This window comes from Oncorhynchus nerka, linkage group LG23, assembly GCF_034236695.1.
Source record: "Oncorhynchus nerka isolate Pitt River linkage group LG23, Oner_Uvic_2.0, whole genome shotgun sequence".
Lineage (NCBI taxonomy): Eukaryota > Metazoa > Chordata > Actinopteri > Salmoniformes > Salmonidae > Oncorhynchus > Oncorhynchus nerka.
Genome location: NC_088418.1, coordinates 26,272,318 through 26,300,098, shown reverse-complemented (window position 1 = coordinate 26,300,098; position 27,781 = coordinate 26,272,318). Strand labels below are relative to the sequence as shown.

Genomic DNA, 27,781 nt, shown 5'->3' with positions numbered 1-27,781 from the left:
CAGATACTAAAACAGCATATGTTCATAGTTCAGCGTTTAGTATATTTCTAAACATAATGTTGCGTGTTACAGAGACTGGGCATTGTCGTCTGTGTGGGGGTAATATATTATGGTTATAGAGTAACCGGGAGAAAAGTATGGTTCTGAAGCATGAGTGACTACAATGCTGCATTTCAATAGAAGTCATTTGTATTGTATGCTACTTTGTGGATAACAATTATGTTGTACATCAAACTAATATTTAATAGGATAGTTCCATATGAAATCATCAAATCATCCTTACCACATTCTACAAATGTATCCATGAATGTTTGGCCATGGGAGAAATGGATGTAGTGCCATTTCTGGATCAGAGTGCCCCCTCCCCCACTCAGGAGATTTTTCAGTTGATTTCATATGTAATGACCCAAGAATATGACAAATTATTCTAATAATAATGTTTGCAATTCCCATAGTTTGACTGATTTTAACAACCATCGCAACCAACTATTCAGTCATGCTCTACTACTGGGCTTACCACATGAAGACTACAATTTACGACATTAAGAAAGGAAGAACAAAAACCTTTAGACTTTCAAAGTCTCTCTGGTATTTCTCTCTCAGGCTGGCCACATCTCCCTCCAGATGCTTGGTCTCCAGTTCGTCCCTCATGGTGTCCATCTGGGTCTCCAACTCCTGGATCCTGTCCTTCAGGACTACCATGGGGTCCGTCGCCACCCTAGCCTGACCCTCCTCCCCCTTACCCTGCTCCTCTTCCTCCATGGGCCAAGCCTGCTCAGTGGATGGGGTGACCTCCTCGGGTAGTGGAGACTGAGAGTGGCCCGACTCAGGGCTACTATCGCCCTTGCTTCCGCTATCCTCTTGGTCTTGGATGGAGCGGATGGTCTCTGTGTAGTGGGCATGCAGCCTCTGGATCTCCTCCTGGTGGACCTGCTGCAGCTCTCGGATCTGCCCCTGGAACTGCTCCTCCAGTCTCCTTAGGTGGCCTTCGTGGCGCTCCTCTATGGTGTCCATGTCCACCAGCAGGACTTCCAGCTTCCGCTGGCTGTCGGCCGTGGTCTCCATCAGGGCCAGCTCGGTGGAGGCCCGGCCCTGCTCCGCCTGACTCAGCTCCAGTTGGTGCCTCTGCCTCAGCTCCTCGGTCTCCCTGTGGAAGCGCTCCTCCAGGAGAGCCAGCCGCTCCTGCTGCTGGGAGAGCTGTTCCACTCGCTGGCCCATTTCCCCTCTCAGGGCCTGGTTCTCATCCTGAAGGGAGGCCATTGTACACGTGAAGCCCTGGCGCTCCTCCTGTAGGGAGGCCTCGTAGCGCTCCCGAATGGCACCAACAGTGCAGGCGTGCTCCTGGACAAGTACGTCCATGCTATGGCCAGCTTGCCGATATCGGACCAGGTCCCGCTCGTGGTCGGCTCTTAGCCTACAGGCTACGTAGGCCACCTGGGCCTGGATAAGCGCCTCACGCATGCAAAGGGAGCCACCCGTGAGGTTGAGGGTGGATTGGTAACTTGAGTTTGCTTGGATAATATTGGCTAAGCCAGGATGGCTGCCGCTCTCAATCGCTTGGGAAAATCTGTGGAGGATAGCTGCCTGTCTCTCTAGCTCAGCGGCCAAGTTGTCTCGCCCAACTTGCAGAGACTCAACAGAGTCAACGCTACAAGATGGCACGCCTCCCACTAAGTGTCTATCCACTACTTCCTCAGCCAAATCCTGTGCCTCCTCCATTTCAATCTGCTCCATATAGGGAGTCAGTTCACTTACGTCAGCTAAACTCTGCTCCTCACTAAAGCCAAACTCACTACTGACGTCTTGAAGGACTTCTGTCAAATCAAGTCTTTTGGGAGCTTGGATAATCTCTTTCAAAGCAGATTCCCTTTGTTGTAAGCTCCCATGGGCTTGGGCCAATTCCCTTTTGAGCATTTTGAACTTCTCCTCATAAAAGCTCTTAAGACTCTGAAGAGAGTGCGATAATTCAGCTTTGACACAGGTGTTATAGATAACAGTAACATTAGCCTCAAGGGACATACTAGCCACTGTTGATTTAACATCTGAGCTTTCTCCCTGCATCAATTCACAACGGGATTCCATTTTCTCCACCTCGGCCCAGAAGGCACTCTCTAACATTAGCTTCCTGGTCAAGACATCTGCATAAACAATTGCCACACAATCGCCATCACTTCTTTTGATGGTCTCAGTCTCTCTACATATCTCGATAAGACGTTGCAAAAGGTCCGAGTCTGGGTTCTGTATCAAAAAAGCCATCTTATTCAAAACCATTGCCTCAAAAGACAGTGTTTTGGCAAAGAGTCGTATCGTTTCCTCATTCGATGCTTTGCTCTTGTGAATCTCTTGGGCTGGACTTTGTGTGACCTCTGACGGGTGCTCATTCCATGTCATCCCGCCCTCTCTAATGTACAATGTTGCACTAACTAACTCATTCTCGATCTCAGACAAAGTGTGGAGCTGCAGCCCTGTACTGCCCGGGCAATGACTACTTAGAATACCCCTGACTTTCTCCCTACTGGACTCTACACAGACTAGGGCCTTGGCGTATTGGTGCTTAGCAGCTGTAATCTGACTAACTGGCCCAGGGAGGGCACTGCTGGGTGCCTCTTCCTGTTCGAGTCTAGCATTGAGCTCCTGGAGCTCTGAATCAGTCCCTGCCCAGGAGCCTTGTCCCTCCATCAGACCCTCTGGCTGGTCCACCCGCTGCTCCTCAAGCTTCTGGGTGAGGTCTCTAAGCTTCTCCTCTGTGGCCAGAAGCTTGATCTCCAGGGCAGTTATGATGGAAATAAACTTCTCTGGGTCGCTGCAGAACTGGAATGTAATATCAGAAGAGTTGGTCTCCATGGACAGTTGGAAGTCTTGGCTGATCTCTTGGCTAATCTCTTCGCTTATGTCTGAGGAAGTGTTGTCTGCATTACTCGTCTCCAGGTCCTCTGATTGGATGTATTTTTGGCACTGAATGCTGGAGAACCGTATCCTCTGCCTTTTCGCTTGAGACTCATCACTGTCTGAGGAGCTCTTCACCTTGGAACCCAAGTCAAAGGTCAGCGAGGAGTCTGTGTTCGTTGGCAAGGAGTTGGAGGACGACTGGCCCCTTTCCTTGGTTGTTTCCCGAGCATGGAGAGCCCCCTCTTGGGCTCGTTGGCGTTCCATCCGAAGGTCGGCATAGCCCAGCTGCAGGGCATTGAGGTGCTGCTCCAGCTCTGCAATGCGGTCCTCTGCCACCACCAGCTTGGCCTGCAGGTCCGTCTCCGCACTGCAGGCTTCGCTCTGGCCCTTGTCCATCTGGCAGAGCAGCGCTTCCCTGGCCTGAAGCCTCTGCTCAGTCTCCTCCAGGCTGCTACCCAGGGCGGCCATCTTGATGAGGGCCTCGTTCAGGTCCTCCTCCTTGCGCTCCACTAGTCTCTCGTACATCTCCTTGGTCTGCCGTATCTCCTCCTCCTTCTCCTGGAGCACACGGCTGATCTTCTGGAACTCCTCCGACGCCCTCTCATAGGAGTGCTCCAGTGTATAGTAGTCGGCCTCCTCGGTTTCCAGCCGGCTACGGAGTTTGGTCACCTCCCGGTCTGCCTCAGAGATCTGGTTGAGGAGCTCCTGGCAGCGGCAGGTCAGGCGGCCCTTCTCCTCCTCCAGCCTGCGGACGCTCTCCCTCAGCGTCTCCGCCACATCCGTTGTCTGGGCCAAATCCTCCTGCAGCCGCATCACTTCCTCCCTGACCTCGTCTCCATCAGAGGCGCGCATCCCCCTCAGAAGAGCCTCCACCTGCTGCTCTGCCTCCAGCAGCCTCTCCTCCAGCTCTGCCCGCCCAGACTCTGCCTCAGCCAGCCTCCGGGCTAGGCTCTGCCTCTCCCGCTCATGGCTCTCCTGCAGGGAGCGCTGCTCCGTCCTCAGGCGCTCCTCCTTCAGGGCCTGGCCCTGCTCGGTGGCGCTCAGCCGGCCTGCCACCTCCGCCAGCCTCTCCTGAAGCCTGTGCACCTCCCTCAGGTGGTCCCTCTGCAGGGCCTGCTGGCGCTCCAGATGCCTCAGGGCCTGGCTCCTTTCCAGAAGGCTGGCCTCCACCTCCCGGAGCCTGTCCTCGCTGTCCCTTAGCTGGACCCGCAAAGTGGCGTCGCTGCGCACCCACTCCTCCTCCTGCTCCCGGGAGCGCTCCTGCTCCAGCTTGAGTTCGTTTCTCATGCGGGCCACGGCCTGCTCGCTGGCCAGGATCTCAGCCATGGCAGAGCTGAGCTTGGCCTGCAGGGCCTGGATGTCAGCCTCGTGGCGTCCAATGGCGTCCTGGGCATCGGTGTAGCTCCTCCTCAGAGTCTGCACCTGGTGCTGGGCCAGGTCCTGTTTGCGTCGCTGGGCCTCCAGATCATTCTGCAGGTCTTGGTTGAGCTTATGCAGACGTTGCCATGGCGCTCTGTGTGGTGAGGAGGAGGGGGGCGAGGTGCCGCTCTTTAAAAGATTGATGAGACAGTTTGATTAGTGACATCATCTTTTATTTACCCCCACAGTTACGGTGAACCACATCTCTGGGGCTATGAGGAAATACCCGGGAATTTCATTCCCATCTCAATATAGATTTGATATATTTCGATATCTTTTGAAAAGCTTTGTCCCAAGCTTCCCACTGTGCTTTTTCAGGGTGACCTCAAGGGTGAAAATGGAAAATAACTAAATATAATGAAGGGTGGAACAAAAATCCAAAATGGTGAATATAAAGTGACTGAACAAGATACATATTCAACGGTGAATAGATGGTGAAACTAAAACGAGTCAAATGGTCTCTTATTGCCCCTGATATTTCAACTCGCACATACTTATAATACACGTTGAAGGAAAGAAAGGGCGAATGTGACGAGGAAACGATCAAATATCCAGCGTCACTACATCACAACATGTGCGAACGTGGCAACGTGAACTGTAAATGAATGAAGAACTGAATGCAACCATGCATACTCCCAAACACCAAAAAGTCATGCACAAAACCAGGCTGAGAGGACAGGATGGCGAGAACGACAAGAAAGAAAAAGCACAGCGGCAAAGCTCCTCTAGTTTCTTACCTTCGGCATCAATCCAAACCAATCATCCCCCCCCCCAGTAGATGTGAGACTCCGTAAAAACAGTTAGGGAAAAACCATGCCGAGACCACCACAACCATGCACATCGGTTTTTAAGGACTAAGACCCCACACCTGTTAGTAGAATCACACACACACACACACACACCACAAAGTCAGAAACGCCACACACGCGACATCCTCAACCTCACGCTATCAGTTTGTATTCCCATCAGTGCGAACATTGCCTTCGATTCTAAATACTGTGTCTCACCCTAAGATGTTCAGTAATGTAATACACAAACTGAATACGAAACCCTGCTGCGAAAACGAGCCAGAATATCAAACGATAAAAGCCCTCCAAACATGAACTCACAGTAAAAGGGTACGTCATTTAAAATGATTTAAAGCGACATGATTGGTAATCTCTCAAGTTGTAATAATAGCCAACTAACTGAATCTAATATCCAACTAATCAGACGTGATCAGCTACTGTTGGCGTGTGGTACCTGTAGCACGTAGCCCTCCCTGGCACTGTGCTCTCTGCCTCTGGCATCTTCGAGCTGCTCCTGCAGCATGTTGTTCTGCTCCTGCAGCCTGGCCAGCTCCTTCTGGGTCTGCCCCAGCTGCATCATTCACATGCATTAGAATATAGTACGGTTCCTCATTAGAATGACACACAGTAGAATAATTGAAGCTTTGGCCGGTGTACATAAAAGCCTACCTCTTTGTCCAGCAGGGCAGCTAGCTCCTGTGGGGGCAGTCTCTCAGTGAGGCAGGCGTCAGTGGTGCTGATGGGCACCTGCTTCTCCTCTCGGAGCGGCGTGGTCTCCACCTGATGCCACCGCTGCTCGATCTCCACCTGCACGTCGGGGGCTCTGCCGTCGCTCTCCCCGCTCCCCTCCGCACCAGGCTCAGGGTGGTCGACCTCCATCCTCCCCTGGTCCTGGGACTCCCCGGGCTTCCTCGGTTCGGCCCCCACTGCATTTACAGTGGCCGTCATTGTGGTGGTGACCGTGCTGGGTGCGTGGGTGTCCTGCTTAAAGCGCTGTGGTCTTTCTTCCCGCCGCCGCCCCCGCTCCTGCTCTGACTCCTCCCTGGTTGCCACGGCGGAGCCCCGGCCGGGTGGAGGGGCCGAAATAGAGGAGGAAGTTGGCGGGGAAGAGGTGGTGGAGACGGGGGAGGACGCCAGGGAAGAAGTGGAGGAGGACGAAGAGGTGGTGGAAGAGGAAGAAGCAGAGCTGGGGTCAACAGTATCTGGTGCTTTGTCCCTCTTGGGGTCCTCCGTCTGTCCGGGCTGGAATTCGGACCAGTCGTAAGTTTTGGAGCGGCCTTCTCGCCTACGCTCTCGGACCCGGCTCTTGCGTGGCTCCGAGGCGGGGGTGGCGACTGTGGCAAGAGCGTGGTCTACGGACCTCTGTGTTTTGACCACCCGGACCTCCACCCGGGGGCTCTCGGGGCTGGGGTCAGGGCCTGGCTGGGGAGACGGATGCAGCACCACCCGCCCTCTGGCCTTCTCCTCAAGGAGGGAGCTGAGGACATGGGAGGAGTGAGAGAGAAGGAAATGAATGGAGAGGAAGAGAGAGAAAGAGACTGGTCAGTGATGGCTTAAGACGCTCAGTACGGGTGTTAAGACAAATCAGCACGTTCGAGAGGATCGGCCTGAGCAAGGATGACCGTGCAGAATCCCTGACCTACAATCATCTTGCGCCCCCCAGATAACGACTAATGATGTGACCAATGCCGATGCCCTCAAAATGCGCTGAAGAAGCCCATGCAAACTCAGCTACACAGACACTGCTACAGAACATCAACTATTCACTTACAACAAAACATCTCTGTGCTCACAAAGTAAGCTTAAACCACAACAGCAAATGAGAGGAATACATTGGGACATTTTAGCACTAAAGCAGTCTGGGAGAATTGGGCCAAACTGCAGTGAGTGCACGATGGGCCTCAGATCAGATTTGGCCTTTCTCTTTCGTAAGACATGTCTGTAATCCGAGACTTGAGCCGAGCGCACTGCAGTTTCTCAACTTTAGCCGTTTGTACAGTAGACGAGCGGGGGAATGTGGTCACAGTCATCTGCACACTGCTTGGCATTCACTGAAACCACGATGGGGAGTGTGCACCTAAAAAAGTGGGCTGACGGGAAAGTCTATTTCCGGGGGGGTCAGAGGAATGGGAGAGGGGTACAATCCAAGAGAAGAGAAGTCCGCGAGTTGTCTACGCAGGAACGCCAAAAATATCCCACATTCCTGTTTCGAGGGAGCCGCCTTCGAGTCGGACAGCAGCACAGCCATACGTGAGTTCAGTAAAACAGGGGTAAAACCCTATACACTAAACCCCCTATATTCATCAGCTGGAAGGTCTATGGGAACAGCTAGAATGTCAATGCGCCAACCCCCCTACCGTTGCCACCCCTGCTGAAGAAAATCCTAGGGAAAAAAACACTGAACCCAATACAGAGTCCATAGGCATATGAAGAGCCCCAGTGAAAGACAAGACCTCTGGGCAGAAACACTAGCGCAGGGGGTTAAAATGATCCGACAACAAAATCGGTAATGCTTCTGTTGCCGCGATACACTTAGGACAGTGTTTGCACCAAGGTGGCACTGACACGAGTCTCCCCTCGTGCTCCAGCTGCCTTTTCATGGTTCATCAAAGCAGAACACACATACTGTAAGTGTTACCATATACGTCTCATTTGGTCCCTTCTTCATTATCTCTATACATCACTTTTTATCAACCGACAATAGTTTTCTACGCTGATCGAGCCAGGTAAGATAGATGACTATTTCAATTGACTGATGGTGCGCGTACTGCAGCGGGATTCCTGAGCAGTATTACTTGGAGACATTACTCAATGTTCAGGACACAGGGCGGGACGACAAACACGCAGGCAGGCATTACTGAACCATTACATCACGGGGAGAGGGGGGACGTGGATCAACACACAAGCGCTCCAACCTGGGCTTCAGAACCGACAGTTTCAGAGAGACGTTTTTCCTGGAAGCAGAGAGGGTGGAAATACCAGAGGAGGAGGAGGAGGAGGAAGAGGAGGATGAGGAGAGAGATTAGTGAGAGTAAATAAAAGTGAGGAAATTATGTCCGTCAGTGGCGGGTTGTGTCGACACACTCCCCTCTCACGCTCTGTGTGTTAGTCTTACCGGGTGACATCGGGAGGAGCGATGGTGGGCCGCGCGTTCTTCATGATGGCCTGAATCCAGTTGCGGCGGATTCCCGAGGTCATGGCCGACAGGGTGCACGCCCCCTCCTTACTCTGGACAAAGGGACGGCAGGGCAGGAGGGGCACAGTGTTAGAATGGCTAGCTGACGGTGACGAACAGTACTATTTAAGATGCACTCCTATCGACCAGTAGTAGCTAACTAATAAATAAATGTCAGTAACCAAAATGTTAGGGAGCAACCAAAATGCACCCCCACTGAATCCTGTCCCAAATCTTGTGCTCATTCCCCATCTCTAATGTGTTCACACCACAACAGGAAACTTATCCCAATGACCGCACAGTGAATACAATGAATTACTATAACGAGTGTACCTTGATGAATTTAGGGCTGGGCGATATGACGATACATATCGTGTGACGATAGATGTTTTTCTATCGTTTCATATTATGCTCTATCGTTTATTACGTTGTGTCGCAAATCACTCTTTACGGCAATATTTTTAGTCAATTGGACGACGCTTTACGTTCTTCCACAAAATGTCCATCTACGGATGAGACCCAAAAAAGTACAGTCGAGTGCTCAAAACAAACCCCCGACTCAGACGTTGCGTTAGACTTTTGACCGCGCACCACCATATGGCAAAGAATGACGAAGATAGGAGATAACAGCTGCCGTTACAACTTACATCTGCAAAGACATGGCCCCAATTTACACGGTTGAGAAATGAGGGTTTCGTGAGTTGGTGCTAACACCAAGGTACCAAATTGTTATGTGAAAGGAATTAATGCCAATATAACATGTAAAACAGGCAAGCCACCAAAAATAAATAAATGTGTGTATATATATATATATATATTTTAGGCCTATATTTAAGTGTTTTAGATTTACCTTTTTATATTTTATACATTAATATACATACATACAAACATACATATATTGTTACATGCTTAGTTGAAAATGTGCAAAGGTTCTAAATAAAAGGAGAAATAATCAAATATGAGTAAGTACCTTTTATTTGTTGAGTATAATTCAAAATGTAATAAGAAATAGGCCTTTACATCTGGTCATTTTATATAAACTTTATTCACTGAATTGACAGAAAATGTGCTATATCGTGATATGCATAATTAATAGGTGCTATGAAATGACCTATATCGGGATATGAGATTTTGGCCATATCACCCAGCCCTACGATGAATGAAAAACAAAGTGCTTCTACTGGATGTTACATTCATTTACATCATTCTGTTTTGGTGGTTCCCCCACTGGGTCAAGCCCCATTCCTGGCCTCCATCCGGTCTGCCCATGATGCAGAGCGCTAAAAGGTGTTATAAATACTGGAGTTATTCATTTCTTGTCACTTAACCGGTGTTGTTCTCAGCCAAAGAGAGAATGATCTCCTCCCACTGCTCTATTTCTGAACCCCCGAAACAGAAAATAACCAGAGAAGCGCCAGGAGAGCGGGCTCCAGCTCTAAGCCAATGTAAACACAACAACCATCCCACAGCAGAAGCGACATGGATGTCATGTGTCCATGGGGCCTCGTACTAACTTCAGATCTGGGCATGTCTCCCGCATTGACATCGGTGCTTAGAGAGAACGTTTCGGATGTGGCCCATCGCCAAGAGATCAAGTGTTTGGCCTATAGTCAAGGGAAATGTTGCATCGCGAGGTCATCATCCTCACCTTGCTCCTCCTATGGAAGGTCGTCACACATTCCATCCTGTGTGCCATTAAAGCTTATAGCGAAAGCCTTCAAAACTATTTTTAGAAAAATAGGTTTTCCAAAACACGCAGGCACCAACATTGAGTAAGCGCCGACGTAAGACCAGGTTGGTCTTTTGAATGAGCGAGGTTAGACAAACATGTTATTCAGGGCCTCCGGGTGTTGGTGGTGGGGGGGCAACGTCTGTGGCAGACTTAGATCCAATGATGTCACTCTCTCACAGGGGGATGACAGGTCAAGTGACATCCCTCACGATGGGACAAATAAATGTTTCGGAAGAGAAATGACCAAACCCAATGCCGCCGGCAATACCACATGTTGTCAATGCTGCTTTTAGAGTGCAGGGTCACAGCTGAGCAACAATTTGTTAGAGATGGGAAAGGTACGGACCATTTTAGGTTTGATCGATGGTATAGATGAGCAAAGTACAAGCACAAAACACTCACAAGGATTTGGAAGCCATAGTTCCTCTGTACTGGGAACTCTGTGACATCATAACAGGTGGACAGGTCAATCTCGCCGTCCATATCAGCAGCCTGGAAGAAAACAACAAAAAGAGAAAGAAAAATGTCAAGGGAAGTATTAACATTACACTGCACACATTGTTTGTTTGTTCTTTTTTTTGGGGGGGGGGGTGTCTTACCTCCTCAGCTATTGAGTCCCTGTAGTATCGTAGACTCTGGTCTGTGAGAACAAACCAGTGTTTCTTCCACTAGGAGGTCAAAAATAAATCACATTTACTAGTTTTGTTAGAGCATACTCTCCTACGTAAATCCATGAGAGAAGTCATAAGGCACTGCTAATCATTTAGAAACACAACCATGATTCCTGCTCATAAAGTATATTACCATTCCATCCTCGTATAGCTTGGTCATCCATCCTTTCTTGAAATTCAACAGATCTGGCTACATTGAAAACAAAAAACAACAACAGCTTCAATTCATGACACGCGATTTACAACTAGCTTATGCTCATGGCTATCATTACCAGTGTTCGCTGCTTTATCGGTAGTCATTTACGCATAATATGTAATAGCTCTCGGCTAACAAAGTAGCTAACAGATTTTTGTCCAGAGCCAGACAGCTCACTGCAATGCTCCCAATAAACAGCCAGCAGCTAACAGCTAACAGCTTTTCAGTCCACGTTGCCACCCAGATTCGACTAATGGGAAGAGTGGCCCACCCAACCCAATAGCGACCTTTCGTTGAACCCTGAAATACAGTAAACTTGCAAATGCATTAAAAAAAATATTTATGTTGCCATTACGACAGAACTGCCACAGTCTTCAGATGTCCAAAATATCTATATTAGTGCTATATTTATATTAGACTTGGATTCGTTCAACTAATATAGCAATCACAGTGCAGAAAGAGAACCCCTTCTATGCTTTCATCCACAGAAAGACTCAATGAATGACCACTCGATCCACAACAAGTGAGCCCTTCTTCGCCAAACTCTCACTGCTTGCTTCGTTGAGCAGCAACCAAGAACGTCTGCTGTTAGACCACGAGAACTAAACCGTCCATTTAGTCAACAAACAGGAACTGCGCTACGTTCAACCCCTACCTTGTTTCTGTTGATCCTCATCAGGTGTGGCACGGCCACGGTCTGGTGGAGACTCATTAACACACACTCTCTCTTCCACTTGACTCCCTCTCTCCCTCGCTCTCTGTGCGTCTTTGCACAAAGAGCTGGCGCTTTAACACCCTTCACTCAAGCTATTTATAACAGGGGGGGGTTTGTGGGGGGGGTATTTTGGCAGCTGCAGCTCGGCCATACCATCCACACGTTGACAGGAGGACCACTAACACCACCCCGGGACAGTTCCCAGATCATATCTAAGTAACACTGAGATCCATGCATGTAATATGTTAGTAAAGTAACCTAGGGTAAGGTTAAGTAGCATAGGGTAAAGTAACATAACCTAGTACAGGCCTGGGCAAAGGCCGGCCCGGGGGCCATATGTGGCACGCGACCTGATTCAATACGGCCCGCGGAATCATGCTTAGATCACAAAGAATTTGCGATAGTAAAGTTTGGAGAAACGTATTTGTTATTCAGATTAAAAGCCCAATGAATACTGTCCTTTGTGTAATGATGTAACTCCCACCACTTGTGGGACATTTATTTTGAAGGCACGTATAAATAACAAGGACAGACAGTGACTGACAGGCTGACACACACGTCACAGTTACAAATAGTAGCAAACTAGAAGTTGTGCAAAAAAAATAGTTTTTCAAAGAAATGGAAAGTAGACAATGAGTGTAGGGTGTTCCAGCAAGAGTGGCCATCGAAATATGTCTTTATTGAGGTATCAGGGAAAGCTGTGTGCTTAGTGTGCAAAGAGCATTGCTGCCTTGAAAGACTACAACTTGTCCTGACACTTCCAGACGAAGCACGCAGAGAAATATAGGAACACGTTTTCTGAGCAGAGGGCAAGTGCATCGAAAGAGTTGCTTTCTCAGTTGCAAAAGCAGCAAGGACTTTTCACAAAACGGCATTCAGAAAACGACGGAATTGCGAGAGCTAGCTATGTACTGTCCCACAAAATTGCCAAACATAGCAAGCCATTCGCTGAGGGCAAATTCATTAGAGAATGTTTAATTGACTATGCAGCAATTTTGCCCCGACAAGAAATAGCTGTTTGAAAATGTTTCCCTGTCAAGACGAACAGTGACACGGTGTGTTGAGGACAACGCAGAGAATATGGAACAACAGTTGAAAGTCAAGGTAAAGGATTTCAACTATTTCTCCTTGGCCCTGGACGAGATCCAGTGATGCAGTTGTTGATATTCTTCTGAGGCATAACCTCAGACTTTGAACGTATAGAAGAGCTTGCTTCAGTGCAGTCAATGAAGAGCACAACCACAGGAAACATGTATTGGAGGAGGTTAATAAGTGTGTGGCAAAGCTAGGAACTGAGTTTTGACATTTTTTCCACTGTGACCACTGATGGGTGCCCAATTATGACAGGAAAAAACATTGGCCTTTTGAAAAGGATACAAGATCAAGTAGCTGAGCTGAACCCAGATGAGAAAATCATTTTCCTGAATTGCATTATTCATCAGGAGGTGCTCTGTAAATGTGTTCTGAAAATGAGCCATGTTGTGGATTCAGTCACTAAAGTGGTACACTTCATAAGAGGAAAATCTTTAAACCACATGCAGTTTCTCACAGTAGGAAGAGACAGAGTCAGGTCATCCAGACCTCCCCTACTACACAAACGTGAGATGTCTGAGTTTGAGGGAAGGTGCTTAAAAAGGGTGTGGGACCAGAAGTCGGAGATTTCATTTGCAAAAACTCTGCAAGGAAATTATGTGGATTTCCCTCAACTGCAAAAAGCAAGATAAAGAATGGTTGGCTGATTTTGCCTTCAACGTGGACATCATGGCCCTCATGAATGAACTGAATTCCAAACTACAAGAGAAGGGCCTTTTTGCACATCAGATGTACAGCTTTGTCTAAGCCTGCAAGGGAAAATTACTCCTCCTGATCCGGCAAGTAGAAGCAGACAATCTCACCCACCTTCCGACACTACTAGTCTGTTCCCTATCAGATGACAACAATCTCACCCACCTTCCGACATTACTAGTCTGTTCCCTATCAGATGACAACAATCTCACCCACCTTCCGACACTACTAGTCTGTTCCCTATCAGATGACAACAATCTCACCCACCTTCCGACACTACTAGTCTGTTCCCTATCAGATGACAACAATCTCACCCACCTTCCGACACTACTAGTCTGTTCCCTATCAGATGACAACAATCTCACCCACCTTCCGACACTATTAGTCTGTTCCCTATCAGATGACAACAATCTCACCCACCTTCCGACACTATTAGTCTGTTCCCTATCAGATGACAACAATCTCACCCACCTTCCGACACTATTAGTCTGTTCCCTATCAGATGACAACAATCTCACCCACCTTCCGACACTATTAGTCTGTTCCCTATCAGATGACAACAATCTCACCCACCTTCCGACACTATTAGTCTGTTCCCTATCAGATGACCAGCGGGAGAAGTATACATCGCTGCTGCGTGCTTTGAACTGAGTTTTCTCATCGTTTTGAGGATTTCAAAGTGTTGGAAAATCACATACTGTTTCCTCTCCTTTCACCTTCAATGTGGATAACGCTCCCACTGATCTGCAACTTGAGCTTATCGAACGATGGCAAAAATGTATTCTAATGTGGCCTTCCATGGAAAATAATTGCCCAGGCCTGACCTAGTATAAACTAAAGTGACCTAAAGTAAAGTAACCTAGTGTTAAGTAAAGTGAAGTAACCTAGTGTTAAGTAAAGTGAAGTAACCCAGCATAAAGGAAAGTGGAGTGACCTAGCGCAAAGTAACAACCTATCACAAACTAAAGTGACCTAATGTAAAGTAACCTAGCATAAAGTACAGTGGAGTGACCTTGGTAAAGTACCAACTATCACAAACTAAAGTGACCTAATGTAAAGTAACCTAGCATAAAGTAAAGTGGAGTGACCTAGCGCAAAGTAACAACCTATCACAAAGTAACCTAGTATAAAGTACAGTGGAGTGACCTTGCGTAAAGTAACAGCCTATCACAAACTAAAGTGACCTAATGTAAAGTAACCTAGCATAAAGTACAGTGGAGTGACCTAGCGCAAAGTAACAACCTATCACAAACTAAAGTGACCTAATGTAAAGTAACCTAGTATAAAGTACAGTGGAGTGACCTTGCGTAAGGTAAAGTACTGCCCAGCACTCACAGTCATAGAGGACTCGGTCACTCGGCGGTCCAGGGACTTTGCCCTCCGGAAGTTGAATGAGCAGGACACATCAGGAACGCGATGCTCCTTCTCAGCATCCAATGACATCTCCTGAAAATGCCCAACATATAGCTCCTGAAAATGCCCAACATATAGCTCCTGAAAATGCCCAACATATAGGGTCGACATGACATGAATCCATTGGCTATGAAATATTACTAAAAACACTCACTACAGCTCATATAAAGCATTCGCTTTATCTACATTTTTTGCTTTATAACCTCATTCCCCTCAATCTACACACGATACCCCATAACAGGATTTTAGAAACCTTTGCAAGTATTCAAACCCTTTGCTATGCGACTCAAAATTGAGCTCCGGTGGATCCTGCTTCCATTAATCATCCTTGAGAGGTTTCTACAACTTGATTGGAGTCCACCTGTGGTAAATTCAATTGATTGGACATGATTTGGAAAGGCACACACCTCTCAATATAAGGTCCCACAGTTGACAGTGCATGTCAGAGCAAGAACCAACCCATGAGGTCAAAGGGATTGTCCGTAGAGCTCCGAGACAGGATTGTGTCGAGGCACAGATCTGGGGAAGGGTACCAAAAAATGTCTGCACCACTGAAGAACACAGTGGCCTCCATCATTCTTAAATGGAAGAAGTTTGGAACCACCAAGACTCTTTGTAAGGCTGGCTTCCCGGACAAACTGAGCAATCAGGGGAGAAGGGCCTTAATCAGGGAGTTGACCAAGAACCCAATGGTCACTCTAACAGAGCTCCAGAGTTCCTCTGTGGAGAAGGGAGAACCTTCCAGAAGGACAACCATCTCTGCAGCACTCTACCACTCATCATTAAAAGGTACATGACAGCCTGCTTGGAGTTTGCCAAAAGGCGCCTAAAGGACTGTCAGACCATGAAAAACAAGATTCACTAGTCTGACGAAACAAAGATTGAACTCTTTGGCCTGAATGCCAAGCATCACGTCTGGAGGAAACCTTGCACCATCCCTACGGTGAATCATGGTGGTGGCAGCATCATGCTGTGGGGATGTTTTTGTGGCAGGGACTGGGAGACTAGTCAGGATCCAGGCACAGATGAACGGAGAAAAGTACAAAGGGGTCCTTGATGAAAATCTGCTCCAGACCGCTAAGGACCTCCGACTAGGACAAAGGTTCACCTTCCAACAGGACAACGACCCTAAGCACACAGCCAAGACAACGCAGGAGTGGTTTCAGGACAAGTCTCTGAACGTTCTTGAGTGGCCCAGCCAGAGCCCAGACTTGAACCAGAACTAACATCTCTGGAGAGACCTGAAAATAGCTGTGCAGCGACACTCTCCATCCAACCTGCCGGAGCTTGAGAGGATCTGCAGAGAAGAATTGGAGAAACTCCCCAAATACAGGTGTGCCAAGCTGGTAGCATCATACCCAAGAAGACTTGAGGCTGTAATAGCTGCCAAAGGTGCTTCAACAAAGTACTGAGTAAAGGGTCTGAATACTTGTGTAAATGTGATAGTTTTTAAAAATTTGAATACATTTGCAAACATTTCTAAAAACCTGTTTTTGCTTTGTCATTAAGGGGTATTGTGTGTAGATTGATGAGGGGGGAAAAAGAATTGAATCCATTCTAGAATTAAGGATGTAAAGTAACAAAATGTGGAAAAAGTCAAGGGGTCTGAATACTTCCCGAATGCGCCATAAACTACTGTAGTGTATGTATTCACATACATTTTAACACGGTTATCTTCATATTGACGTCAACTGAAACATTTATGAAAGGTTTATGATGAATGAGAGTTCTCCGTAAATTGGAGCTAATGTTAGGTGCCATGTATGGTTTATGACCCCTAACGACAGCCTTGTGTTAGGGGGGAGAGAGGGGGGACATTACCTGTTTGCAAGCGAGGGAGCGTCTCTCGCTACGCCCCTGCCTCTGGACAGACACGGTATTGGAGGGGGGCTCCGAAGGAGAGGTGGTGTCCATGTGTTCCACGCCCTCCCCATCCCCCGACTCAAACTTCCCTATCACCTGAGAACGCCTGTGGAAAACATACACATACGCCGTCAGCATCACACACACACACACACACACACACACACACACACACAAAATCATGAACAGTATCACATAAACAGCATGACATAGGGTCTTTGAAACCTCAGCTGTGCATCATCATCATCATCTCTTGCTGTACTTAAGTGACAGCATTTTGTTTCCAATAACTGAAGAGTAACATGCCTTTTATAAGGCGGCTGCCGACGGTTTTCCAGTAAAACACGAGGCTCTAACACACTCAAGCTGCTGCTACTACTACTAAAACCGTCTGCAGCCTTTCTTCTGATGAAGTCGTGTTACTCTTCCGTCGGCCATGCGTCAGGATATAACACACAATCAAATGAGCTGCAAAAAACCTAAACAAAAAAAAAGAGCAAATCCTCTCAAGGTCCTAGCGTCAATGTGCGTTGACTAAAAGAGCAGAGCAGAACTATGGAGGCTGCTTTGTGCCAAAAATCTATAAATCTATAGTATCAGTCTGGTTTGAACGTAAGAACTTTTTGATCAATGACGACATTGGTTCATCATTTTGGCACAACACATATTCCATAGAGAGAATGTGTAAGTGCAACTAGAAAAGGAAAATGGTCCACAAGAGATTGATAGAGTATGATGAGTATAGAGTGTTATGTGAAGAGATCAAACTTCAGATGGAGAGGAAGGAGGATCATTGTAGGATTAAGGACCATATTCCCAGGAGCAGCAGCAATGGCAGCATCAGCAGCGTTAGCCAAGGAGACTGGACCAGTTGTGAGTGACTGACAGAGTGTGTGAGATTGTGAGTGAATGAGTGTGTGTGTGTGCGTGTGTGTGTGTGTGTGTGTATGAGATTGTGAGTGAATGAGTGTGTGTGTGAGATTGTGAGTGAATGAGTGTGTGTGTGTGTGTGTGTGAGAGATTGTGAGTGAATGAGTGTGTGTGTGTGTGGTGGAATGAGAAAAAGCAGGAGTCAGCGGTAACCAGCAGGGCGCAGCAGGACGGAGGCGGGAGGTTTGGGAGGGCAAATTTTCAGAAGCTCCTGGAAGAGACAAAACAAAAAAAACAAAAAAAAATAGCAAAGTAGACAGAGCTGGACAGAGGGGGAAATATGCAAGCAATAAACATACGTTGGTTTTTACATTTGGCTCCAAGAGAGCAATTCAATTATGAAAGAGGCAGTAGAGGATCTCGAGGACTGCTGCCACTAGGTGGTGCCAGAAGACCAATACGGCTCATGAAGATCATAGTAATTGAATTTAGTGGAGGGTTGACAAAACCAAAACACTGAAGATTGCATGCGTGATAACATTCAATATAGTCGGTGGGCTTACAAAGCAATGCTGTGTGTAGTGTGGGTTTAACTGTTTCTAAGTGCCTTTGTGCATAAGTTAAATAAATGTGCGTGTGTGTGTGGTGGGTCATCTCAATATCCTCACCTGCGCTCCAGCCCAAACAGCCTGGCCACCTCCTCCCGTCCGGGGCTGCGTGTGCGCGCCCTCAGCTCCACCCTCTTCTTGTCCGAGCGGAAGGCCTCGCGGTGGCTCAGCCGGCGAGCCCGCGGCACGTTCGACAGCACCACGTAGTCCTTGCCTGGTCGTCCCACTCTTCCCCCACCACCACCACCGCCGCCAACATTCCCACCTGCCCCGCCTCGGCTGTCCCAGCTCAGGGCATTGCTGCTGGGCTCCGAGTCAAGGGAGCTCTGGGAGGAGCTGACGGTGGAGTAGCTAGGGGAGAGAAGGGCGCCTGGGGAGGGGAGGGGGTCTGAGGAGGGGTAGTTCAGGGAGGTGTTTGGGTACGAGGGGGAGTCACAGGGGCTGTACCTGTGGTGGAGGACGCCGAGGGAGGTAGAGGTGGTCAGGGGCTGGTGCTGGGGAGGCTGGGGGGGCTCCGGCGACTTGGTCTTCTCCAGGGAGAAGTAGCCACTCTCCACTCGCACCTTGCGTCCGCCGCTCAGGGAGCTACCGTCTTGCACCACACAAACAAAGCAGAGCAAGGGAAAGATTACAAAAAATGTTTGGCAGAAAATAATACACAAGTACGTACACTACGTGGTCAAAAGGATGTGGACACCTTCTCGTCGAACATCTCATTTCAAAATCATGGGTATTAATATGGAGTTGGTCCCTCTTTGCTGCTATAACAGCCTCCACTCTTCTAGGAAGGCTTTCCACTAGATGTTGAAAGATTGCTGTGGGGACTTGCTTCCATTCAGCCCCAAGAGCATTAGTGATGTTGGTCCATTAGGCCTGGCGTTCCAATTCATCTCAAAGGTGTTTGATTGGGTTGAGGTCAGGGCTCTGTGCAGGTCAGTCAAGATATTCCACACCGATCGAGACAAACCATTTCTGTATGGACCTCACTTTGTGCACAGGGGCATTTGCATGCTGAAACAGGAAAGGGCCTTCCCCAAACTGTTACCACAAAGTCGGAAGCACAGAATCGTCTAGAATGTCATTGTATGATGTAGCAGTAAGATTTCCCTTCATTGGAACCAATGGGCCTAGCCCGAACCATGAAAAACAGTCCCAGACCATTATTCCTCTTCCACCAAACTTTACAGTTCTCTCTATGCATTCTCCTGGCATCTGCCAAACCCAGATTCGACCATCGGACTGCCAGATGGTGAAGCGTGGTTCATCACTCCAGAAAACGCGTTTCCATTACTCCAATGGTGGCGAGCTTTACACCACTCCAGCCGACGCTTGGCATTGCACATGGTGATCTTAGGCTTGTGTGCGGCTGCTCGGCCATGGAAACCCATTTCATGAAGCTCCCGACAAACAGTTCTTGTGCTGACTTTGCTTCCAGAGGCAGTTTGGAACTCGATACAGAGTTTAGCATCTGAGGACAGACATTTATTTTTACGCGCTAAGCGCTTCAGCACTCGCCGTTCCCGTTCTATGATCATGTGTGGCCTACCACTTCGTGGCTGAACCATTGTTGCTCCTAGACGTTTCCATTTCACAATAACAGCACTTACAGTTGACCAGGGCAGCTCTAGCGGGATAGAAATATGTCGAACTGACTTGTTGGAAAGGTGGCATCCTATGACAGTGCCACATTGAAAGTAACTGAGCTCTTCAGTACGGGCAATTCTACTTCCAATGTTTGTCAATGGAGATTGCATAGTCTTGTGTTTGATTTTATACACTTGTCAGCAACGAATGTGAAATAGCCGAATCCACTAATTTGAATGGTTGTCCACATACTTTTGGCCAGGTAGTGTATGTACATGAACACAGAGCGAGGATATCAACATTGGCATCCAATAACTGCCTTCGCTATCGATTACAAACTAAAATGACTGCTATGCTGACACCCAAAAATGTATTGGCTCAGGTGCTTTGGTGAAAGAGTGTCTCCAGTCTTTCCTCACCCTCTCTGGTGACGCTTGACCCCGGGTGGCTCTGGGTCAGCTGGCTGAGACAGGAGGCGCTGCGGCTGCAGGGGATGGTGGATGCCCTGCTCCATCTCTCCTCCTGCCACAGTGTGGAGCGGCTGGCCGGCACCCGCTCTGCACTGGCTATACTGCTGGGCAGGCAGGGGATACTGCCCCCGCTACTGGTCACTGTCACCTTGGCTGGTCCGGGCTCCTGGGGGGTGGGGACGAAAGGAAGAGAGGGAAAGACAAGAGTGCAAGAGGGTTCAGTGGAGGAGGAGAGAGACAAATGTAATCGTTACACATGTCAACAATGAAGATGAATCGTGACCATCGATTGAGTCCATGTGTCCATCTCTTTCTTTGGGGGAGCTTTTTTATGTATTCCGATGACTAAGAGTTCCTTTAGCATTTTCAATAAAAGTTTATCGAAGAAACCGTATGTACAAAGAGTATCGTTTCATTACAGAACAGCACAGATTGACAGATTTAAGAGGGATGGAGGGAGGGGCAAAGTGAAAGAGAGGCAGACAGACAGCTCAACAAAGAACAAAGAGCTCCTTCATGGCAGTCACACCTGTTGTTGTTGTAGAGGACAGAACAGACAAGGGAAACATTCTGTGGGATAGAGATGTGACGACTTATGCCTGACTTCATACTTAATGTCTTCAAATGCTTGTTAATAACAAGGCAGTATATTTACTGTAAAGTCCCTGCTCATTTATGGTTTTTACCAATACCTGCATTCAGTACATATAGTACACATACACACAAAACAAATCCGTTTTGGCATGTAATCAGGGATAATAAAAAGGTAGACTCTTGACTCTTAGTATTTTGCGATACTGATAATTCTTACTTCCGTCAGCAGCGCTCTTCCCTCCTTTCCCTGCGACTATATTTTTGGGATATGTTCTTTTTTGGGGGGGGGTACTTTTGACCCCTTTTCATGATTTCCAAATCGGTAGTTACAGTCTTGTCCGTACAGGAGTTGCAGCGATGGGGCTCGGGAGAGGCGAAGGTCGAGAGCCATGCGTCCTCCGAAACGTGACACCGCCAAGCCGCACTGCTTCTTGACACACTGCTTGCTTAACCCGGAAGCCAGCCGCAACAATGTGTCGGAGGAAACGCCGTACAGGCAGCGTGCATGCACCCGGCCCGCCACTAGAGCGCCCGGCCCGCCACTAGAGCGTGATGGGACAAGGACATCCTGGCCAGCCAAAACCTCCCGTAACCCGGACAACGCTGGGCCAATTGTGCGCCGCCTCATGGGTCTCCCGGTCGCGGCCGGCTGCGACTCAGCCTGGGGTCGAACCAGGGTCTGTAGTGAGGCCTCTAGCACTGCGATACAGTGCCTTAGACCGCTGCAACACTCGGTAGGCCCTGGGATATGTTTACGTGTGGGCCCGGAGATAATGAAATCTGAATAGACCCTTGCTATCTCCGGCCAATCCCCTCTCAAACAGCACATATGGAGGCATGCCACTGAACCCTGATATACTGCCTTTGAAACAAGAAAGGTGTATAAGGGTATCCACTTCGATCCCCCTCCACCTGGATTGATTGGAATTGGGATTAAGGTTTGAGATTGGGATTGAGATTGAGATTGTGTAGCCATTCAGGGTTGAAGTTCATCCAGTTTGGCTCAACTCAAAGCATGTCCGTTCATGTCTCTGGTGGAAAAATGACAGCTCGGACTTCGTACACCCTGCAAATCACACAGAGCCTTTGCAGTTAGGGGGTGGGTCTATTGGGCGGCAGGTAGCCTAGTGGTTAGAGGGTTGGAGTCAGTAACCGAAAGGTCGCTGGTTCTAATACCCGAGCCGACAAAGTGAACAATGTGTTGGTGTAACCTTGAGCAAGGCCCTTAACCCTACTTTGTTCCAGGACCCTGTAAAACAACACATTTCACTGCAGTGGTTAGAGGGTGTGTATGTGACAATAACACTTTTTTTTCTTAGCAGTAACAGAGTCTTCACAGTCAGGTGGGCCTGACAACGGAACCTTATGGGGGTCCATTCCAAAGGTTGGTCTTCTCAACAGGGTTGAAGATTCTTGAAGCCTGGAACAGGACATGGAGTCACTAATGCCCTGCCGGTGGCCCCTTGCCATGGCGGAGCAGATTTTCTTCCCTCTAGCCTCAAAGTCCCTGCTACTCAACACCATATAGCCAGGAGCAAGGATTTGGAGGAGCAAACATTGCATTTCTGTCCCAAGGTTGTTTTTTTTCCAACTAGAGAGGATCATAGAAAGACAGTTTATGACCACTCTTACGAAAAGCCAGCAACACCAGAATGGCCTGTCAAGATACAATGGACTTAACCTCTCCTTGTCAGGTGCTGTTTGCCTTGGAACCACTTCCCAGAAAGCAAACAGATGTTTCTCTGTGCCTACGTATTTACAGAGCAGACAGGAATCTCTGGTGAGAAACGTGTAAGTGGGGTGGAGAGGTTTCAGGTGGAAATGGCTTCTTAGCACCGTTTTTAGCAATGGGGAAGTGGAGAAACATTCAGTCTTACATTGAATATATGCACCTATGTGACAAGCTCTTTCCTATACGCTCTGGTACAGAGATCAGTCAAACGGCACTGGTCAGACCTGGATGCAACGATGACGGAAAGCGATCTGGAACCTGCAATGAAAGCGTCATCACTCGCTCAAGTAAACAACCTTAATTACATGGCTTGGCGTTGACTCATTGTACCGTATATCTGCAAGTGGATGCCGCCAGAATGTCATTGACTCAACACATACCATACTTGTACATAGATATAAAAGAGAAGTACAGAAAGTCAGGCAGACAGTGTTTTGTAGGAACAAGCAATAACTCTGCCCCCCCCCCCCACTGGTCGGTTTTCCTGATCCAGAGCACTGTTAACCCAGTTTTGTCCCCTGCATTTGTTCTGTGGTTTCTGTGCAGAATGCTGCCAGCAGGCACCAGTAATTACTGCTACCGAGTGGGTAAAGGGAGGGCACAGGGAGAGGGGGCAGACAGACAAGCCAATTAGACAAAGCAAGACAGACAGACAGACAGACAGAAAGCAGCTACGCTCACTGCTGTGCAGAGCAGACTTCAGGAACACAGGACTTAGGAGGCCAACATGGCATAAAAGTGAGGGTCACTCCTCTGTCTGTGTTTTCTCTTAAGCAAATGACGCTGTTAGTGTCTACTAGACTCAGTGTGTGTGTGGGGGGGGGGGTCTGTTTCGGTCCACTGCCATTAGAAGACCCAGACAATGAGCTTCGGAGCCAGTCTCTGCGCCCGCCACAAATCTGGCATCACATCAAAATGAAAGGAAGAAAGGAAAATAACAAACCGCACCGCAAAGTGTGTGGTCTGTAGAGGAGGATATTCAATACCATTACTTCATCTAGTCATTAAAACCTCTTACCTTTACGTTACCCTCTTTTTTTTCATGTATCTAACTCTCTAACAGAGAGAACCTCTGTAGTGTAAGCATGTACTGACATGGACATTTCGTTTAAATTCCCCTCAGGGCAAAAGTGTCTGTCATGTTATCATACAAGCCTCTTCAATTCAATACAGTAACACGACTTCATACCAAACCAGTCCATTATACCTAATCGTTATGATTCATCTTAAGCTAGGGTACTGGTCCGATATCCACCATACACCCTGTTACAATAAGACCATTCAGTTTGTTGGAGTACATTATACAATAGGGCAGCGGTTCCCAAACTCGGTCCTGATTCAAACGATAAAAGCTCGATGATTAGTTGATCATTTGAATCAGCTGTGTAGCGCTCGGGCAAAAAAGCAAATTAGTACCCTCTGGGGTCCCTAGGGAGACCACATATCCAATACATTGCACAGTATATTCAGTACTTAGAATCTCAGAGTGGATGGCATGGTACCTGAGGAGTGGGTGGCTCCACTTTGCGCTTCTTCTTCTGGTTCTGCTTGTTGGTCCGGGGATAGACCGTCAGGGCCTCCTGCCATCTGCAGAGACGATCAAAGGGGCAAAAATCTGTCATTAGTGACAAACATAAAAACAAGACAAAACGCCAGACTGATGGTTCCCAAACATTTTTTTTGTGTGAATTAAGACCCATCAATAGGTTTTTGGAGATTTCCCATGAGCCACTGAATAAACAAAAGCACTGTTCCTAGACGTGACCCAGTCACAACCCGAAAACAAACCGGCTCTGACCTGCCAGCTGGTCCTACCACTTGGAAAACACTGGTTCTGGTCTGTGAAATAAAGGACATGTGTGTCAGAGACACTCATCACCAATTGTATTTTTGATTTCACCTTTAAATTTAACCAGGTAGGCCAGTTGAGAACAAGTTCAAGCCAAGGTAGACTACTCTTTGTGACCAGGGCCCGGTTTCCCAAAAGCATTTGAAGGTTAAGTTCATCGTTAGAACCTTCGTAAAAGCATTGTTAAGTCCCCATGCGGCTGAAAGCCCTCATTTACCAATTGCCCCCTGTGTCACTTTATACACAGAAGATCTCTGATAAAAATAAACAAATCTTTATATGTTTATCTGTCACCTCTGTGACCACCGCTACAAACAAAAATTGTCAATGTCTATGCAAAAACAAAGGAAAAGGTTAAGAATAAAAAAGATGCTTCAAATGAAAACCGAGATGACCGCTTTAAAATACAAATACAGTAAAGTCCCCTTTTCAGGACCCGGTCTCTCAAAGACCATTCTTAAAAATCCAAATAACTTCACAGATCTTCATTGTAGAGGGTTTAAAACACTGTTTCCCATGCTTGTTCAATGAACCATAAACAGTTCATGAACATGCACCTGTGGACACTAACAGCTTACAGACGGTAGGCAATTAAGGTCACAGTTATGAAAACTTAGGACACTAAAGAGGCCTTTCTACTGACTCTGAAAAATACCAAAAGAAAGATGCCCAGGGTTCCTGCTCATCTGCGTGAACGTGCCGTAGGCATGCTGCAAGGAGTTATGAGGACTGCAGATGTGGCCAGGGCAATAAATTGCTATGTCCGTACTGTGAGACACCTAAGACGGCACTACAGGGAGACAAGACGGACAGCTGATCGTCCTCGCAGTGGCAGACCACGTGTAACAAACACCTGCACAGGATCGGTACATCTGAGCATCACACCTGCGGGACAGGTACAGGATGGCAACAACTACCCGAGTTACACCAGGAACACACAATCCCTCCATCAGTGCTCAGACTGTCTGCAATAGGCTGAGAGAGGCTGGACTGAGGGCTTGCAGGCCTGTTGTAAGGCAGGTCCTCACCAGACATCACCGGCAGCAACGTCACCTATGGGCACAAACCCACCATCACTGGACCAGACAGGACTGGCAAAAAAGTGCTCTTCACTGACGAGTCACGGTTTTGTCTCACCAGGGGTGATGGTCGGATTCGTGTTAATCTTCAAAGGAATGAGCTTTACACCAAGGCCTGTACTCTGGATCGGGATCGATTTGGAGGTGGAGGGTCCGTCATGGTCTGGGGTGGTGCATCATAGCATCATTGGACTGAGCTTGTTGTCATTGCAGGCAATCTCAACGCTGTGTGTTATAGGGAAGACATCCTCCTCCTTCATGTGGTACCCTTCCTGCAGGCTCATCCTGACATGACCCTCCAGCATGACAATGCCACCACCAATACTGCTCGTTCTGTAGGTGAGTTCCTGCAAGACAGGAATGTCAGTGTTCTGCCATGGCAAGTGAAGAGCCCGGATCTCAATCCCACTGAGCACATCTGGGACCTGTTGGATTGGAGAGTGAAGGCTAGGGCCATTCCCCCCAGAAATGTCCGGGAACTTGCAGGTGCCTTGGGGGAAGAGTGGGGTAACATCTCACAGCAAGAACCTGCAAATCTGGTGCAGTCCACGAGGAGATGTACTGCAGTACTTAATGCAGCTGGTGGCCACACCAGATACTGACTGTTACTTTTTGATGTTGACCCCCCCCTTTGTTCAGGGACACATTATTCCATTTCTGTTAGTCACATGTTTGTGGAACTTGTTCAGTTTATGTCTCAGTTGTTGAATCTTGTTATGTTCATACAAATATTTACACATGTTAAGTTTGCCGAAAATAAACGTAGCTGACATTGAGGACGTTTCTTTGTTTGCCGAGTTTATTTCAATCATATTGAAATACATTTCATGTTCTATTTAATAAGTTACATTTTGCTAATTGTAGGCCATCTCATTTTTGCCTCAATATATTTCATAATGTGTGACAATATGTGCACAGTGATGTGCCAAATCATTGTAATATGATAGGGTAAGCCTTAGAATAAGCCACCTCAATATTTACAGCCATATAAGTCTCTAGGAGCTGATCCGTCGTCAGTATTGTGGAACAATTATCATGTTAGCTCAGATTTGAAGGGAGAAAGCGAATCCGAAAGTAGAGCTGCCTTTCCTTCGGTCCCATCTGCACTTGGTGAACGTTCTCGCTGGGTGGTATTTTGGGAAACACGTGTGTGACATCTTCGTCAGTTATAGGAACAATGTATGGTTAAACGCCTGTGAATTTAAGTTCCGTCGCCAATCGGGAAACCATGCCCATGTAAGTACTGTACTTTGGAGACTCTTAACGCCTAGTCAGTCCTACACCTTTTATTTAATTTGTATTTAACTAGGCAAGTCGGTTAAGAACAAATTCTTTACAATGACGGCCTAGGAAACAGTGGGTTAACTGCCTTGTTCGGGGCAGAAGATATTAACGACAGACTTTCACCTCGTCAGCTCATGGGTTCGATCTAGCAACCTTTCGGTTACTGGCCCGACGGTCTAACCACTAGGCCACCTGCCACACCTACTGTACTTCTTCTGTCATGGCATTCTCTGATATCCTCAGATATACTGAATTACACATCCACTAAATGGCGGTGAGAATCCCTGCAGTGGACTACTCAAACAAGTCTCATTTACAACATTGAGACCCCCCCCCCCCCCGAAAGGAGGTGTATGTCAACATTTGTTCCCCATAAATCACACACCAATCCAGCTAATGTGCTTCAAGTCATGACCCGTCCAGTCTGTAGGAGTGGGAGTCCACAATACGTCAGTGGGGAAGTATCAATGAATTCATTAATATCTTCATAGGAGTTCAGGTTCAACTTGTGAGCTGGCAAACCTATTTTGTAGAAATGTGATAACTAGTTAACCGTTCAAAATCACATGAACTATTCCCTGAATGAATGAATGAATAACGCTGATAAAAACAGTAGTGGTTGCGATGGCCTAAACAATGCCAGGGTTGTGTTGTGACTAATTGAAGAGCTAAGTGCATCACCATGGCACAGTACACAAAGCCATATCAATTCCCCCCATTGTCCGGCCCTCTTGTGAGTGTGAAAGCCTATTCAACAGTTCGGCTCTGTGATATTAAAACACTGTGGCCTAATGAAAGTACTACAGGAACGTGGCTGGCTTTTGTCAAGGCAACCTTGGCGAGGTGGCATTTCAACACCAATCCAACAACAAATTGAATAGCAGAGATCTCATTTCAGTGTACTACTGGCATTCGTCTTTGCCCACTAGTAAAGCACCTCCTAAAAGTCCACTATCATGGCGCCTACAAGCATAGTAAATGTCAGCAGCATAGATCTTAGTTTGTGGGACAAGTGAATGTTTTTAGCATGTTACTGCAAGTTAGCGTACAGATTAAGATTGAGAA

At 47.6% G+C, this 27,781-nt stretch overlaps 1 protein-coding gene and 1 pseudogene across 5 annotated transcripts in view; one reads left to right on the top strand and one right to left on the bottom strand.

Moving 5' to 3' along the window:
* si:ch73-103b11.2 (putative leucine-rich repeat-containing protein DDB_G0290503) overlaps window positions 1-27,781 on the bottom strand; it is a 105,941-nt gene that overhangs the window by 14,144 nt on the left and 64,016 nt on the right. For 2 of the 5 annotated variants that reach the window (XM_029629483.2, XM_029629482.2), the window contains exons 5-17: window positions 24,007-24,091; window positions 20,128-20,344; window positions 18,185-18,716; window positions 16,605-16,752; window positions 14,706-14,816; window positions 10,808-10,864; window positions 10,603-10,671; window positions 10,406-10,495; window positions 8,212-8,324; window positions 8,012-8,050; window positions 5,766-6,573; window positions 5,551-5,667; window positions 565-4,437 (exon numbers count right to left, since the gene is read on the bottom strand). In XM_029629483.2, the coding sequence (XP_029485343.2) occupies window positions 565-4,437; window positions 5,551-5,667; window positions 5,766-6,573; window positions 8,012-8,050; window positions 8,212-8,324; window positions 10,406-10,495; window positions 10,603-10,671; window positions 10,808-10,864; window positions 14,706-14,816; window positions 16,605-16,752; window positions 18,185-18,716; window positions 20,128-20,344; window positions 24,007-24,091 (6,259 nt within the window). Of the gene's footprint in view, window positions 1-564; window positions 4,438-5,550; window positions 5,668-5,765; window positions 6,574-8,011; window positions 8,051-8,211; window positions 8,325-10,405; window positions 10,496-10,602; window positions 10,672-10,807; window positions 10,865-11,525; window positions 12,352-14,705; window positions 14,817-16,604; window positions 16,753-18,184; window positions 18,717-20,127; window positions 20,345-24,006; window positions 24,092-27,781 lie in introns of those variants that run through there. The other 3 variants (XM_029629485.2, XM_029629484.2, XM_029629486.2) reach the window with 3 other exon arrangements.
* LOC135564030 (general transcription factor II-I repeat domain-containing protein 2B-like) lies at window positions 12,666-13,978 on the top strand (annotated as a pseudogene).